Source organism: Cricetulus griseus (assembly GCF_003668045.3).
Source record: "Cricetulus griseus strain 17A/GY chromosome 1 unlocalized genomic scaffold, alternate assembly CriGri-PICRH-1.0 chr1_0, whole genome shotgun sequence".
In the NCBI taxonomy this organism is placed as follows: Eukaryota; Metazoa; Chordata; class Mammalia; order Rodentia; family Cricetidae; genus Cricetulus; species Cricetulus griseus.
In genome coordinates, this window is record NW_023276806.1 from 130259330 (window position 1) to 130272724 (window position 13395).

A 13395-nucleotide genomic window follows, 5' to 3' on the forward strand; every position below is an offset into this window, starting at 1 on the left:
AATACCAACACACAGATATAAGGAGCTACTGGACTCAAGGTGAGGAAGAAAAAGAACAAAGTCCTTGTATTATTGTCTCTGGTTCCAGCAACAACAATGAAATAAACCCAGGAGTCTTAGTTTGCAGCCTGTGCTCTGAACTCTCCACACTCAATCCTCCCCCGCTGGCCTGGAGCACTGTTCCTTCACTCAACCGAGGACACCGAGCACTACTCAAGTGATGAGCTGGTTTTTATGCTTTTCTTCCTCGAGCCAAAAGCAGGTGGCATCTGTTAACTGCTGAACTGTCCCCACTTCTTAATGGACATGGCAAATAAAAAAAAAAAAAAAAAAATCACTGCTCAGTGATAGTACCTCCTTATCACCAGGCTAAGGAAGGAGCTGGGCTGAGAGCGGCTGGAGAGGGAAAAGGGGACTGAATAAGGAAATCAATTTCAGCTTGAGAGCTAAGGAAGGAGAGGGGACGTGTGAATGGCTTTTTAAGTGGCATCATTAAACCTGGGCAGAAAGGTCGATTGGGCAGAGCAAACCACATAAATACAAGCAAATGACATTTATGTCTGGCAGAATTGGTTTTCACTTTTTGTTTAGTTTTTTTTTTTTTTTTTTTTTTTTTGGATTACTGAGAGAAAACTGAAAACTGACAGGGCTTCTTCCGAATCTATGAAAAAGAAATGAAGCCAAAATTACTGGACAGAAATCAGTATTTTGGCTCCCCCACACCAACCCCCATTTTGGCAAGCAAGAGGGAGATCCTTCTGAAATGAGCACACTCTCAGCTTTGCAAACCCTTAGAAATGAGCCAGTGGGTATGGGAAGCTATTTCTGTGTGCACTCCAGTGTCCACGCTGTGGTGTCACTGGGAGTCGAGAGCCGTTTATCGGTATCACTGCTATTTCATGTTTGTGTGCATCTTCCCCAAACAAATCCCCATATAAACCTCAGGGGGGTCTGAGAGCCATCGTTTCAGTGGGAGACAAAGTGTTTCCTGGAGTTACAATCATATCTAGCATCACAGTGGCAGAATTAACGTTCAGGCCTGGAGGTGAACTGGGCAATTACAAAAAGGTATTAATAAACCTCAACAGTTGTTCCAGGAACAGCCAATCCTAATCCCTGCCTTTATTTTTGGAAAAGTGACCATGTTGCTACATGAGAGGAGGGCGGGTTGACAGTTGACTATCCTCTGAAGGTGAAAGGGTGGTTTTTGTAGACTATTCCTGTCCACTTAACAGTAACTGGAAAAGAAAGCATAAGAAACACTTGTTTCTTTTTAAAATTTCCATAATTCCCATGAGAAGGTATTAACAATTTTAAGTATTAATTGTTGAGTGAACATCGTCTCTTAGCAATAGCAGGACAGAGGGCTTCACCATCTGGGAAGGGTATAAGTATTGTCAGAAGTTTAGAATCAGTCTAGAGAAGAAATGAGCTACAACTAGGGAAATTCCAAAGCAGCCAGGAAAACAGGTGATGGAGACGGTTTCCTTTTTTCCCTAACTTGGAGAGTCCAGACTCCTTCCTTCTCCACCTGAGCCTAGATCTCCAATGTTGCTGGTCTCCAGAACAAGAGATGCTTTAGTTGGTTTGGCACTAGGTCAAGTGAGTAACACAAAATTATTTTCTATTTATTTTTTTATCCAAAGATACTTTATATTTGAACAACAGATACCAGAGACCAAAGAGATATACTGACATACCGTGAATGATGTCAACAACACACACACAAGCGTATTCTCACACACATACACACACTGGTCCTACTAATCATGAAGGAGAGAAAATTCCCTGTGGTACCCAGCACCAATATAGTAAACAGTACACGATAATTTTTGGAGCTAGTTTCTACAATTCCCACTGAGAATTTCAGACAGTAAGAAGCAGCTGGAGAACCCCGCTCAGGTAATTAAAGGGGATGAATTTAAAACCTTAGCTTTCAAGCCAGGCGTTGGTGGCACACGCCTTTAATCCCAGCACTCGGGAGGCAGAGGCAGGTGGATCTCTGTGAGTTCCAGGCCAGCCTGGTCTCCAGAGAGAATGCCAGGATAGGCTCCAAAGCTACACAGAGAAACCCTGTCTCGAAAAACAAAAAACAAAAAAACAAAACAACAACAACAACAAAAAAAACCCAAAAACAAAACAAAAAAAATTAGCTTTCAGGAGATCCATGTTTGGTCTGGATGATACCAGAGGTCATATCACTTTGAAGGTGACAAAGATCATGTCTTATGAGCAACAGTAATTCTGTAATTCTCCAAAACATCTAGCTGTGAGAATGCAAAAAACCTTAGGTGTGAGTACTTCATTTTAAGGGAAAATCAGCCAAATGGCTCACCCTCACCAGAAGAGGGTGCGCAGATGTCCCCAAGCTAAGTGGAATGGTGATGGCTGGAGGGTAAATCACAATTCAGAAATCCAGTATCAGAAACAGGGAGGAAAGAAAAAGATTCCTTCTCCAAAGCCCTGAAGTTTCTGTAGCTGTACTGTATAGAGGTGTTAGGAAAGGCTGAGAGGGAAGCAAACAAGGGCAATCATCACCCTTGGGATGCTGGAGGGCAGAAGGCAGACCTACAGCTGTTTAGCATAAAGCCCATTTAGTTCCTGGATAGAAAAGGATAGAGCACAAAGCCTCCTGGGAATCTGTTACTGAAGATGACGCTTATAGGGCACCACGTCAAAATGACCTATGTCCCAGTCCCAGGACTATGATGGCCTCTGGTAAGACATTCACCAGAGCCTTACATTTTCTTATAGATTGTGGTCAGAATAAGAACATCACAGTGGCCTGGCAGTGGTGGCCCATGCCTTTAAGCCCAGCTCTGGTTCTACAGAGAGATTTCCAGGACAGCCAGGGCTAAGCCTGCCTCAAAACACTAAACCAAACCAAACCAAGACAAACAAACAAAATCATATGTATGTGGATACACACCAAATCTGCTAAACACATCTATGATGTTTTAAAAAGCATTTCTCAATTTTTTTCACTTTCCCAAGAGAAAAAGCTATCTAAAGCTAAATGAGTGCAGGACAGGGAGGAGTTTACACAGCGATTGCATGGTGAAAGCTGCCACACATGTACATGTGCACTCAGACAACCGGAGAACAAAGGACCAGCATGTAGTCAGACCCATCATTTTTCTGTATTACCTTCTGAGTGTCAGGGTCGAGGCATGCATTCCACACTCACATCAAGACTTAGCTTTGTGATGAGGTCACAGCTCACCTCTGAATCCACTGCTGTACAATGTAAGCCTTCAGTAGTGTGTGAACCTGCCAGTGCCCAAGCCCTCCCCGGATGCCTTACCCTCTTACCTGAGTACTGCTGTGGTACCTGTGGTGGGCTGCAGGGAGACGGAGACTGAGGCATCTGGTACTGCTCAGAGCCAGGAGGCTGCAGAAACCCCACAGAAGGGCTGGGACATGAGAAGAAAGGAGGGTGAAGGGACGGAGGGAGAAACATGGCTGCTGGCAGACAGCTGCTGCTTCCTGGGCCTCCCCTGTGGGAAGCAGCAGCAGCTACAAGCCATTTCCCAGACCAATTTGCCATGCAATTTCTAAAATCACTCATCAGTTCAAACTTAATTATATATATTTGTACTTGATCATCTTTCAATTAGGAAGCTGCTAATCAATGTTAAATATAGGATGCTAGCAGCTCATGCTCTTCTCAACAGTATGGACCACCAAACACATACATGTGTGTACACACACAGAGGTCTTACAAATAAGTATGGAACATGAAACACATGTATGTGTGTACACACACAGAGGTTTTACAAACAAGCATGGAACATGAAACATACATGTGTGTACCCACACAGATGTTTTACAAACAAGTATGGAACATGAAACACATACATGTGTTTACACACGTCTTACAAACATGAGGTACTAAACAAGCCGGGGTCAGAACCACGTGTTGGGAAGAAAGGGGTAAAACAAGTCAGGGAGAATGACTGAGAGTGTACACACAGTGGTGAACACTGGGAGTCACCTGAAGACAAACAGGAGAAAGACAACATGGAGATAAACACATAAAAAGACAGATAAACACAGACTGGAGATAGACACACAGAAATACATGCAATTCTACTTCAGCTGCATATCTATCCAGCTGTGTGGCTTTGGGTAGGTTTGTTAAGATTCCTACTTGACTCTCATCTAGTTAATTAATTAATTAACTAATTTATTTTTGTTTTGTTGAGGCAGGGTTTCTCTGTGTAACAGTCCTGACTGTCCTGGGACTTTCTCTGTAGACGAGCCTGGCCTGGAACTCACTGAGATCCATTTGTGATCAACTAGAGATGGGAGGCAAAGGCAGGGGATCTCTGAGTTGGAGGCCAGCCTAGTCTACAGCATGAGACCTTGTCAGGAAAAACCAAAAGAACAAACAAAAAAGGAAACACAGAAAGAAAACAAATAAAGGTAGCAGACTAGATTATTTCTAAGATGTCCCTTCTAACTGCTCTGATCTGTCCTCTCAATACAATTATAAACAACTGTAAGTATGCTGTAACAGTGGCTCTTTTAACGATGACCAGTCCCTATCTCACAGCTCTGAGTCCGGCTGATCGAATAACAAGACAGGGGACATTCTAATCTGTGTCTGGGAAGCAGGCAGTCTCTGCTGCTGCTCTCTATAAATACCAAACCCATGAGGAGGAAAGGAGAGCCACCCTCCCACACATACTTCTGACACTGGATTCACCAGGTAGTCTAGGTTGGCTTTCAAGCTGTGACCCTAATGCTTCAGCCTCCCAAGGGCTGGACTGCATGTGTGCCATGTGCTAGGATACTGACAGCTGCTGAAGGTGAGCGGGAAAGGTGTCCCAGCTGTTCGGCAGTCCTCACCTCGTGCCATTCTGCTGAGCTGGTGTGATCATGCTGTAGTACACGGGTACACCTCCTGCTGGGAGGCCCCCTTGCACAGACTGGCTGGCAGGGACCAGCATGGGCTGCTGGAAAGGCGGCTGGACCACACTCTGTGAGTCACTGCCCACTGGGACCTGGGTGAACAAGAGCACGACTAGGGGTCAACTTACCGAGCTCACCCACAGGCTGCTCTTCACCAGCCCAACACAAGTCCCTTCTCATTTTCAGGAGTCTCTTTCAGTACTCCTCCTCTAACCAAAGCAAATGCTCATAGAGCCACTTCACACACCACCTCAGACATCAGACATGAGGAGAGAGCGCAGATCTCCTCTGGACTACTTCTTGCACACGCTCCTTATGTGACTATGAAAAGCACAGTTTAAAGACTATTCTCAACTCTTTGGGTTTGCTTTGAAAAGAAAACATCCCTAGAAGTTCTAGGGGAAAAGGTGTTATCTCAGTGTTGGAATCTTAAGTCTGATGACCCCGAGAGGCTGTCCTTTTCAGTTCACAAGGACTGGGTGACCTTTCCTAACACAGAGTACACCCACTTGGTATGAAGGCAGTGGAGTGTACTGAACCACGAGGCCTTGCATCTGGCCTCCCATGCTGCTCCTCTGGTTGCTGAGTAGGCCCTGGTTCTGAGGCTGCTGGACCCCAAGCATGCCTTGGTAAGCCGTCTGCTGCTGGTTAGGCATCATGGGCTGTAAACCTAAGAACGGATGAGGCACAAAAGACATCAGTTAAGTGTTTAGGAGGTCATCCCACAGATCTAACTGCCTTTCCTTCTATACTCTTACCTGACCTCTTCCTTAGAAATCTAGTTGTTCCTACTCCCCTCCTCCCTCCCGCTCTTGACTCCCTGGTCTGCTCTTCCGTTGGGCACCACTGTCTCACGCCAGCACTTCTACTTACCAGGCTGCTGAGATGGCTGAGGCAGCTGCTGACCACGCTGGGGGCTATAGGCCACCGGGTGAGAGAGAGGTCGATATTGCTGGTTGGAATTAGGATATTGTCCAGGGGGGTAGTAAGAAACCTGGATCTTTAAGGGTCAGAGGAAATAGATGTGAGAGATCTCCTTAAGTCAGCCATAACATCTGCAAATTACCAGGACTGATAACCAGAAATTTGGAAATGGAGGTATTTTGGGTTCACAACTATAGGGTGACTATACAAGTTTGAAATAAATCAAGTCTTGTACAGAAAGAAGATCTTCTGGCAGAACGGTAACTGTCCAAGTATACAATGGAGATAACATTCTTTCTGGTCTGTCTAAACTAGAGGAAGAAAGGGTTGTAATACTGGACAAACTGAAGCAGTGACGAAAAGCTAGGGAAAGGGGCTGCTTACCTGTTGAGGGGGTGGCATGTAGCCTTGGGGTGGTAGGACTTGCTGAGTAGGTGGTGCATGGCTAGAGGTGGAATAGTTGGAAGAAGGGAGGGGCTGTCCTGCAGAAGCCATGATGAAGCTAGTTTGCTGAGGATGCTGGGAAATAAGTGGGGGCTGGAACAGAGCTGAGGATGGGTCAGCTGCTTCCGTAGAACCTTGGCGGCTAAGGCTCATTTGTCCAAAGGGGTTGCTGAGGTCATCTGCCTATTGAGAGAGTAGGGAACTTAAGGACTGAAGTGGTGTCAGCCTCATGCATTTGGCTTCAATACAGAAAGACAGACAAGCCGAGTGTGGTGGCACATGCTTGTAATCTCAGCACTTAGGAATCAGAGGTTGGAGGCTCATCAGTTCAAAATTAGCTTCAGCTACATGCTAAGTTCTAGGCTAATCTCAGCAATACAGGCCTTGTCTCAAATATATTAGTAACTAAAACTGAGAACAGAAAGACAGAAATTGCATTATTATACAGCAGTGGTTCTCAACCTTCCTAACACTGTGGCCCTTTAGTACAGTTCCTTATGTTGTGGTGACCTCCAACCATAAAATTATTTCGTTGCTACTTCATAACTGTAATTTGCTACTGTTATGAATCACAATGCAAATATCTGTGTTTTCTGATGGTCTTCGGTGAAAGGGTCAATGGACCCATTTGTGACAGTCCTGCTTCGAGGAGTGACAGTTTTAAATGGAACAGCTGTGTAAACCTAAGTTCAGAAGCAGTTATCTCTACAGAATGATGACAAGGGCTTCCCTGATTACAACTGTCACTGAGGTTATTTCTCAGGAGATGGGGGCACAGGGCACAGCTTCTACCTACCTATAGGAATACAGGACAAACACAAGAACCTGTCTTGTTTCCTGTATAACTCATGCTTCTACCTTGCTATAAACCTTGTCTTTATAAAAGCATCTGAAACACCTGCACAGACTATGAGCGGGAAGGCTCCTGCGCCTCCCTCCACAGCCGAGAACTAACTGCTGGGCTCACACCTGCTGCTTGCCTCTGTGCTCCCTTCTGAGGTTATTCCCACCTTGGTTCTTTGACACTAGCCTAGAGTTCTCCTGCCCTTCAGAAACCACTTCCAATTCTCACCTCCGAAAGGAGGCCAGGGAGGGAAGGGAGGCTCAAGCAGAGGAGACTGACTGGCGGTGCTGTAATTGCCTTTCTCCCAGCTGTCTTCCCTACGGACAAGTGATGCTGTGCCATCTCTCACTGGCATGTGGCAAGATAGTTTCTTAGCTCTCTGGTCTGTTTTACTCTCTGAACAGTAACTCACATACAAACACATATACACACATAGAGCAGTTCTTTTGCAAAATACTGGAAACCAAAAGAAAATGCTGCCGTCTTGCTTCATTCAATTTTTAGGGAACTGTTGCTACCTTATTCGTCAGGAATAGATGACAAGAGACTAGACTGCAGATTAATTTGAGGCCCATATTCCAGCACTTTCAGAATGGAGGTAGAGGTAGGAGGAAAAGGGGTTCTAGTGAAAAAGCAGAGGTGTAAGCAACATAAGTAGAAAATGTTAGGGTTCAGCACCACCATCGAGTTATCAACTATGAGGCTAATCAGACTTGCAGAGGGTTTGTATTGAGGATGAAAGCAATTTATTTTATTTATTTTTGGTATTTTTGAAACAGGATATTTTTCTAGCCCAGGCTGGACTAGGATTCACTATGTAGCCTAGGCCAGCCTTGCACTCAGGGAAATCCTTCTGTCTTATAGTCTTAAGTGCTGAGATTGAAGGTCTGTGTACTACATTCACTTACAATGTAGATGGTGTGCACTGTGCATCTAACACAGTGAGATGGACAGAACTTAACCTTTTCACACCAAGTACATGAGAAGTCTGCAACGAAAGGAAGTCAGAGAGAGCAGCTCTGCATAGAATAAACTGGGAACAAATGAACTGAAGGGTACATATGATAGAGATGAGGGTGAGGGCAGTTATATTACTTCCTGGTGCTCAGAGGAGTTCAGCATCCCCGTCATACATTCACTTATCTTCTGGGACACTGTGATGAGGCCATCAGGTTGGAATTCAATCTGTTGGAGTTCAGCCTATGTTGGTCCCTCAAGAAACAGCTTTCAACATCTCTTCCAAAAGCACAACACATTTGCAAGACCACCAAAGACTGACCCAGACACTTCACAGACACAGACCACACAGGGACAAGACGAAAGGGGGAGTGGAATTTATACCATGTTGTACTGCTGGGGCGGAGAGACTGGCAGAAGGACCTGGGGACAGGAGCTTGGAGAGAACGGAGCAGGCTGCGGAGAGGGCTGTGGCCAGCACAGAAGCGTGTGGAAGGAAGAGAAAAGGGGAGAGAGTCGGAGGAGCAGAGATGGGGAGGGGAAAGGAGAGGAACAGCAAGGTTAATCATAGAAGACAGTTCATATGAGTCACATGACCACTGAGCAGGCCTGGCCCCTAAGCTGGGGATAGCTTGTGGCTTTTGCATCTCTCTCTCCTATCACAAGAGATCCAGTGTACTCTCTGCCCCATTAGCCACTCAAACTGTGCAGCTCTTGGAGTAATCTCAGGACTCTCAGGGCCAAGGTCTGTGACCTGATTCCAAACAAAACTTTCCTGAATGCCCACTTGAGGGATTCCTGTGCACAATGCTTTGGTAGGAAGGGTCATTCAAGGGCAGTTCTCTTGGAGGAAGTGCTCATCCACAAACACATCTTCCTCAAGAGGGAAGAAAAGGAATAAACACTCAGTAGATCCTGGACCCCAGCTACCTCATGATCCTTCCGGCTCTGAGAGCAATATGAAAAATGCCTTCATGAACAAATAGGATAAAATATAGCCAGATTAGTTGTGGTTTTTAATCCTTCAATCCCTTCACTAGCCTTAGGCAGGAGAATCTGTTTACCAATAACATGCAATGATCTAAATCAACTAATTATATTTTCCTCATTTGGATTATCTCATCAATTCTTTAGTTACAGCCACTGGTGGAGGAGGGAAGAGAGAGGGAGCAAGCGTAATGAAAAAGAGGGAAATAACATTTACAAACTGTGTCACAATGGCCTTACAAAAGTACCTAGAGACATGACAGTTTGTAATTCCAACAGTCAAAATAAGAGTCAACCTGGCAGTGCAGGGGTGTGAGGAGTGTCTTCCTGGCAGTGCAGGGATGTGAGGAGTGTCTGCCTAGCAGTGCAGGGGTGTGAGGAGTGTCTTCCTGGCAGTGCAGGGGTGTGAGGAGTGTCTGCCTGGCAGTGCAGGGGTGTGAGGAGTGTCTGCCTGGCAGTGCAGGGGTGTGAGGAGTGTCTGCCTGGCAGTGCAGGTGTGTGAGGAGTGTCTGCCTGGCAATGCAGGGGTGTGAGGAGTGTCTGCCTGGCAGTGCAGGTGTGTGAGGAGTGTCTGCCTGGCAATGCAGGGGTGTGAGGAGTGTCTGCCTGGCAGTGCAGAGGTGTGAGGAGTGTCTGCCTGGCAGTGCAGGGGTGTGAGGAGTGTCTGCCTGGCAGTGCAGGGGTGTGAGGAGTGTCTGCCTGGCAGTGCAGGTGTGTGAGGAGTGTCTGCCTGGCAATGCAGGGGTGTGAGGAATGTCTGTCTGGCAGTGCAGGGGTGTGAGAAGTGTCTGCCTGGCAGTGCAGGGGTGTGAGGAGTGTCTGCCTGGCAGTGCAGGGGTGTGAGGAGTGTCTGCCTGGCAGTGCAGGTGTGTGAGGAGTGTCTGCCTGGCAATGCAGGGGTGTGAGGAGTGTCTGCCTGGCAGTGCAGGTGTGTGAGGAGTGTCTGCCTGGCAATGCAGGGGTGTGAGGAGTGTCTGCCTGGCAGTGCAGAGGTGTGAGGAGTGTCTGCCTGGCAGTGCAGGGGTGTGAGGAGTGTCTGCCTGGCAGTGCAGGGGTGTGAGGAGTGTCTGCCTGGCAGTGCAGGTGTGTGAGGAGTGTCTGCCTGGCAATGCAGGGGTGTGAGGAATGTCTGTCTGGCAGTGCAGGGGTGTGAGAAGTGTCTGCCTGGCAGTGCAGGGGTGTGAGGAGTGTCTGCCTGGCAGTGCAGGGGTGTGAGGAGTGTCTGCCTGGCAGTGCAGGGGTGTGAGGAGTGTCTGCCTGGCAGTGCAGGTATGTGAGGAGTGTCTGCCTGGCAGTGCAGGGGTGTGAGGAGTGTCTGCCTGGCAGTGCAGGGGTCTGAGGAGTGTCTGTCTGGCAGTATAAGGCTCTTGTCCCACCCTAGGCAACATCCCCACCTGTAAAAATCAGGCTCAGAGTAACCAAATGTCTCACCTAAATGACAGAACATGGTTTGAAACCCCAGTTCTTTTTTTGTTTGTTTTTCATGATACAGTTCTTCTGTGTAGCTCTGGCTGCACTTGAACTCAGAGATCCACCTGCCTCTGCTTCCTAAGTGCTGAGATCAAGGCATGCACTACTATGTTGAAAGCCAGTTCTTCAGGACATGTGTTCATACCAGTTTATACTAGGAGTGTGGAGAAGGGTAAAGGAAAAGGGAATTAGAAGACTACTCAAAGGGGACTGGAGGTCTTAGCAGAGGATCTGACAACTAGATGTTTAAAGTTGCTGAGAATCCCAAATGACCTGGAGAGGAATGCTGCTATAGCCTGGAAAATTAATTCAGCCCTACTGGCAATCCTTGTTTCCTTTTTTTTTTTTTTTTTAAAGATTTTATTTATTTATTATGTATACAACATTATGCTTCCATGTATATCTGCACACCAGAAGAGGGCACCAGATCTCCTTACAGATGGTTGTGAGCCACCATGTGGTTGCTGGGAATTGAACTCAGGACCTCTGGAAGAGCAGCCAGTGTTCTTAACCTCTGAGCCATCTCTGCAGCCCACAATTCTTGTTTTCTATAAGCCAATGATATTTCAAATATAACTGCTGGCCAAGCTGTCAAACATTAGCTACAAATGCTGGTGGTTCCTATAACATTGTCTATCATCCTCACCTGTGGTTCAGGCCTTATGAACAGTGAAGTGGTAAAAACAACTATTGTTTTCCACACACTATTTTTTTTTTTTTTTTGGTTGTTCGAGGCAGGGTTTCCCTGTGGCTTTGGAGCCTGACCTGGAATTTGCTCTTGTAGACCAGGCTGGTCTCAAACTCACAGAGATCCGCCTGCCTCTGCCTCTGCCTCCTGAGTGCTGGGATTAAAGGCGTGTGCCACCAACGCCCAGCAGTTTTCCACACACTTATGAGCTTTAGATGGAGACTAAGCGGGCAGTGGTGGCCAACACCTTAATCCCAGCACTGGGGAGGCAGAGGCAGAGGCAGGTAGATCTCTGAGAGTTGGAGGTCAGCCGGTCTACAGAGGGAGTTCCAGAACAGTCGGGTTAAGGGGGAGAGAAGGGAGGTGGGGAGGATGGTGGTGCTCTTCTGGTTCCCTTAACTAGGAAGGGCCATAATAAAGGAAAGGCCTCAGCACTGGTATTTTAAGTGTGGGGATATTTTGCCTGCATACATGCCTGTGTACCACTTGTGTTCCTAATGCCCATGGGGACCAGAAGAGGGTACCTGTTCCCCTGGAACGAGAATTGCAGATGGTTATGAGCCACCATGTAGACTATAGGAGCGGAACCTGTAAGACCAGCCAGTGAGCCAGTGTCCTCTACTGCTGAACCATCTCTCCAGCCCTGCAAAGTTTTGGCTTTGGTTATTCTACTATTATCTTCTTCGATAGTCTCAGACCTCAGAACCAGGACATCTGCTGCCACCTACTGGTGATTCTGGGACACAAGAATAGCTCTAGCATGTCTTAAGACACACTAGCCACAGGGTTAAAGGGCTCCTTTCCAATATGCAGCCTAAATCAACTGAACAAAACATGGCCACTGAGCCTTTATACCCTTAGCCTCACTCCCTGGTGTCACCTGCTTAACTGACATATGTGATGCAGGTCTGCTTCGATAGAGGGAGCCTCCCAAGAGAGCCCCTGGGCCAGGGTTAAAGTTTTCTCAAAGGTTTATAACACAGTGGCATGGGCTGTCAGACCTTCTTCATTTCTTCACCATTACATTATCTGAGGAACCAAACAACTCCTCAGTCCCACAGTGCTGACAGCCATTAGGACGACACACAAAGGAAGGGAGGAAGGAAATAAGGAAGAAAAGGGCCTCAGGTGTGCAGTCTGGCACCACAGGAGAAAGGGAGAAAAACAGTAAGAGCGAGGAAGTGGGAAGAAAGGGACAGAAAGGGGGGGGGGCAAATGTTATATGGTGGTATACGTAAGTTTGGTAGCTACCACATATAATTATGGGACACTGCACCTTACCCAGGGTAAGATTCTCTTGGGACTATGTGATCACAATTACCCTCGAGAGTGTCTGCCTGAGAGAACAGAGGCTTCTGTACCAAGCAGTACAGATCTAACCGTAATCCACAGCACTGATCCACACTCTACACCAACAATTTATCCCCTGAACTGCAGAGTGCAGGAGCAGGGTAGGACTCTCGAGCCTATCACTTATATACTCCAAAATAATAGTCCCAAATGGTTACTCTTCTCTTTATGCCTCCTCCATTCTTTCTGTTTGTTTGTTTGTTTTTGTTTTTCGAGACAGGGTTTCTCTCTGGCTTTTGGAGGCTTTCCTGGAACTCACTCTTGTAGACCAGGCTGGTCTCTAACTCACAGAGATCTGCCTGCCTCTGCCTCCCGAGTGCTGGGATCAAAGGCATGAGCCACCACCACCCGGCCCCCCTTCTCTATTTTTAGGTGTGGATGGCAGGTAGAAGGAAAAGACAAAAGACTAAGAGGGAGAAAAAGGAGCTCCTTAGCGGAGCCTAGGCTAACATAAAGAGGATGAAATGGGGCAGATGGTGGGTCACCCTGGGGTCTTCCTTCCTGAGTTTCCTGCATGGTTACTAGGTTGGGAACTGACATTTGTATCTACAGAGGAGCTATATAACATATCTAAGGCCATGCTGAACTAAGCAGGGGAACAGAGGAGCCTGGCAGGTAAAATAACTTACAATGGTAGCAGAAGGGGGCTGGAGAGATGGCTCAGCGGTTAAGAGCACTGAATGCTCTTCCAGAGGACCCTGGTTCAATTTGCAGCACCCACATGGCAGCTCACAGCTGTCTGTAACCAACTCCAGTTCCTGGGGGCCCCGGCACCCATGGCAAAACACCAATGCACATAAAATAAAAATTAATAAAA

At 46.9% G+C, this 13395-nt stretch overlaps 1 protein-coding gene across 7 annotated transcripts in view; it reads right to left on the reverse strand.

Moving 5' to 3' along the window:
• Positions 1–13395, reverse strand: part of LOC100755585 (SH3 and cysteine-rich domain-containing protein 3) — a 119316-nt gene that overhangs the window by 18065 nt on the left and 87856 nt on the right. For all 7 annotated transcript variants that reach the window (XR_004771945.1, XM_035451275.1, XM_035451276.1 and 4 more), the window contains 5 exons: positions 6223–6465; positions 5788–5914; positions 5424–5584; positions 4852–5006; positions 3313–3413 (listed from right to left, as the gene is read on the reverse strand). Coding sequence is in view for 6 of the 7 variants with exons in the window: in XM_035451275.1 (XP_035307166.1) it covers positions 3313–3413; positions 4852–5006; positions 5424–5584; positions 5788–5914; positions 6223–6465 (787 nt within the window). In the remaining variant the exon portion in view is untranslated. The remainder of the gene's footprint in view (positions 1–3312; positions 3414–4851; positions 5007–5423; positions 5585–5787; positions 5915–6222; positions 6466–13395) is intronic.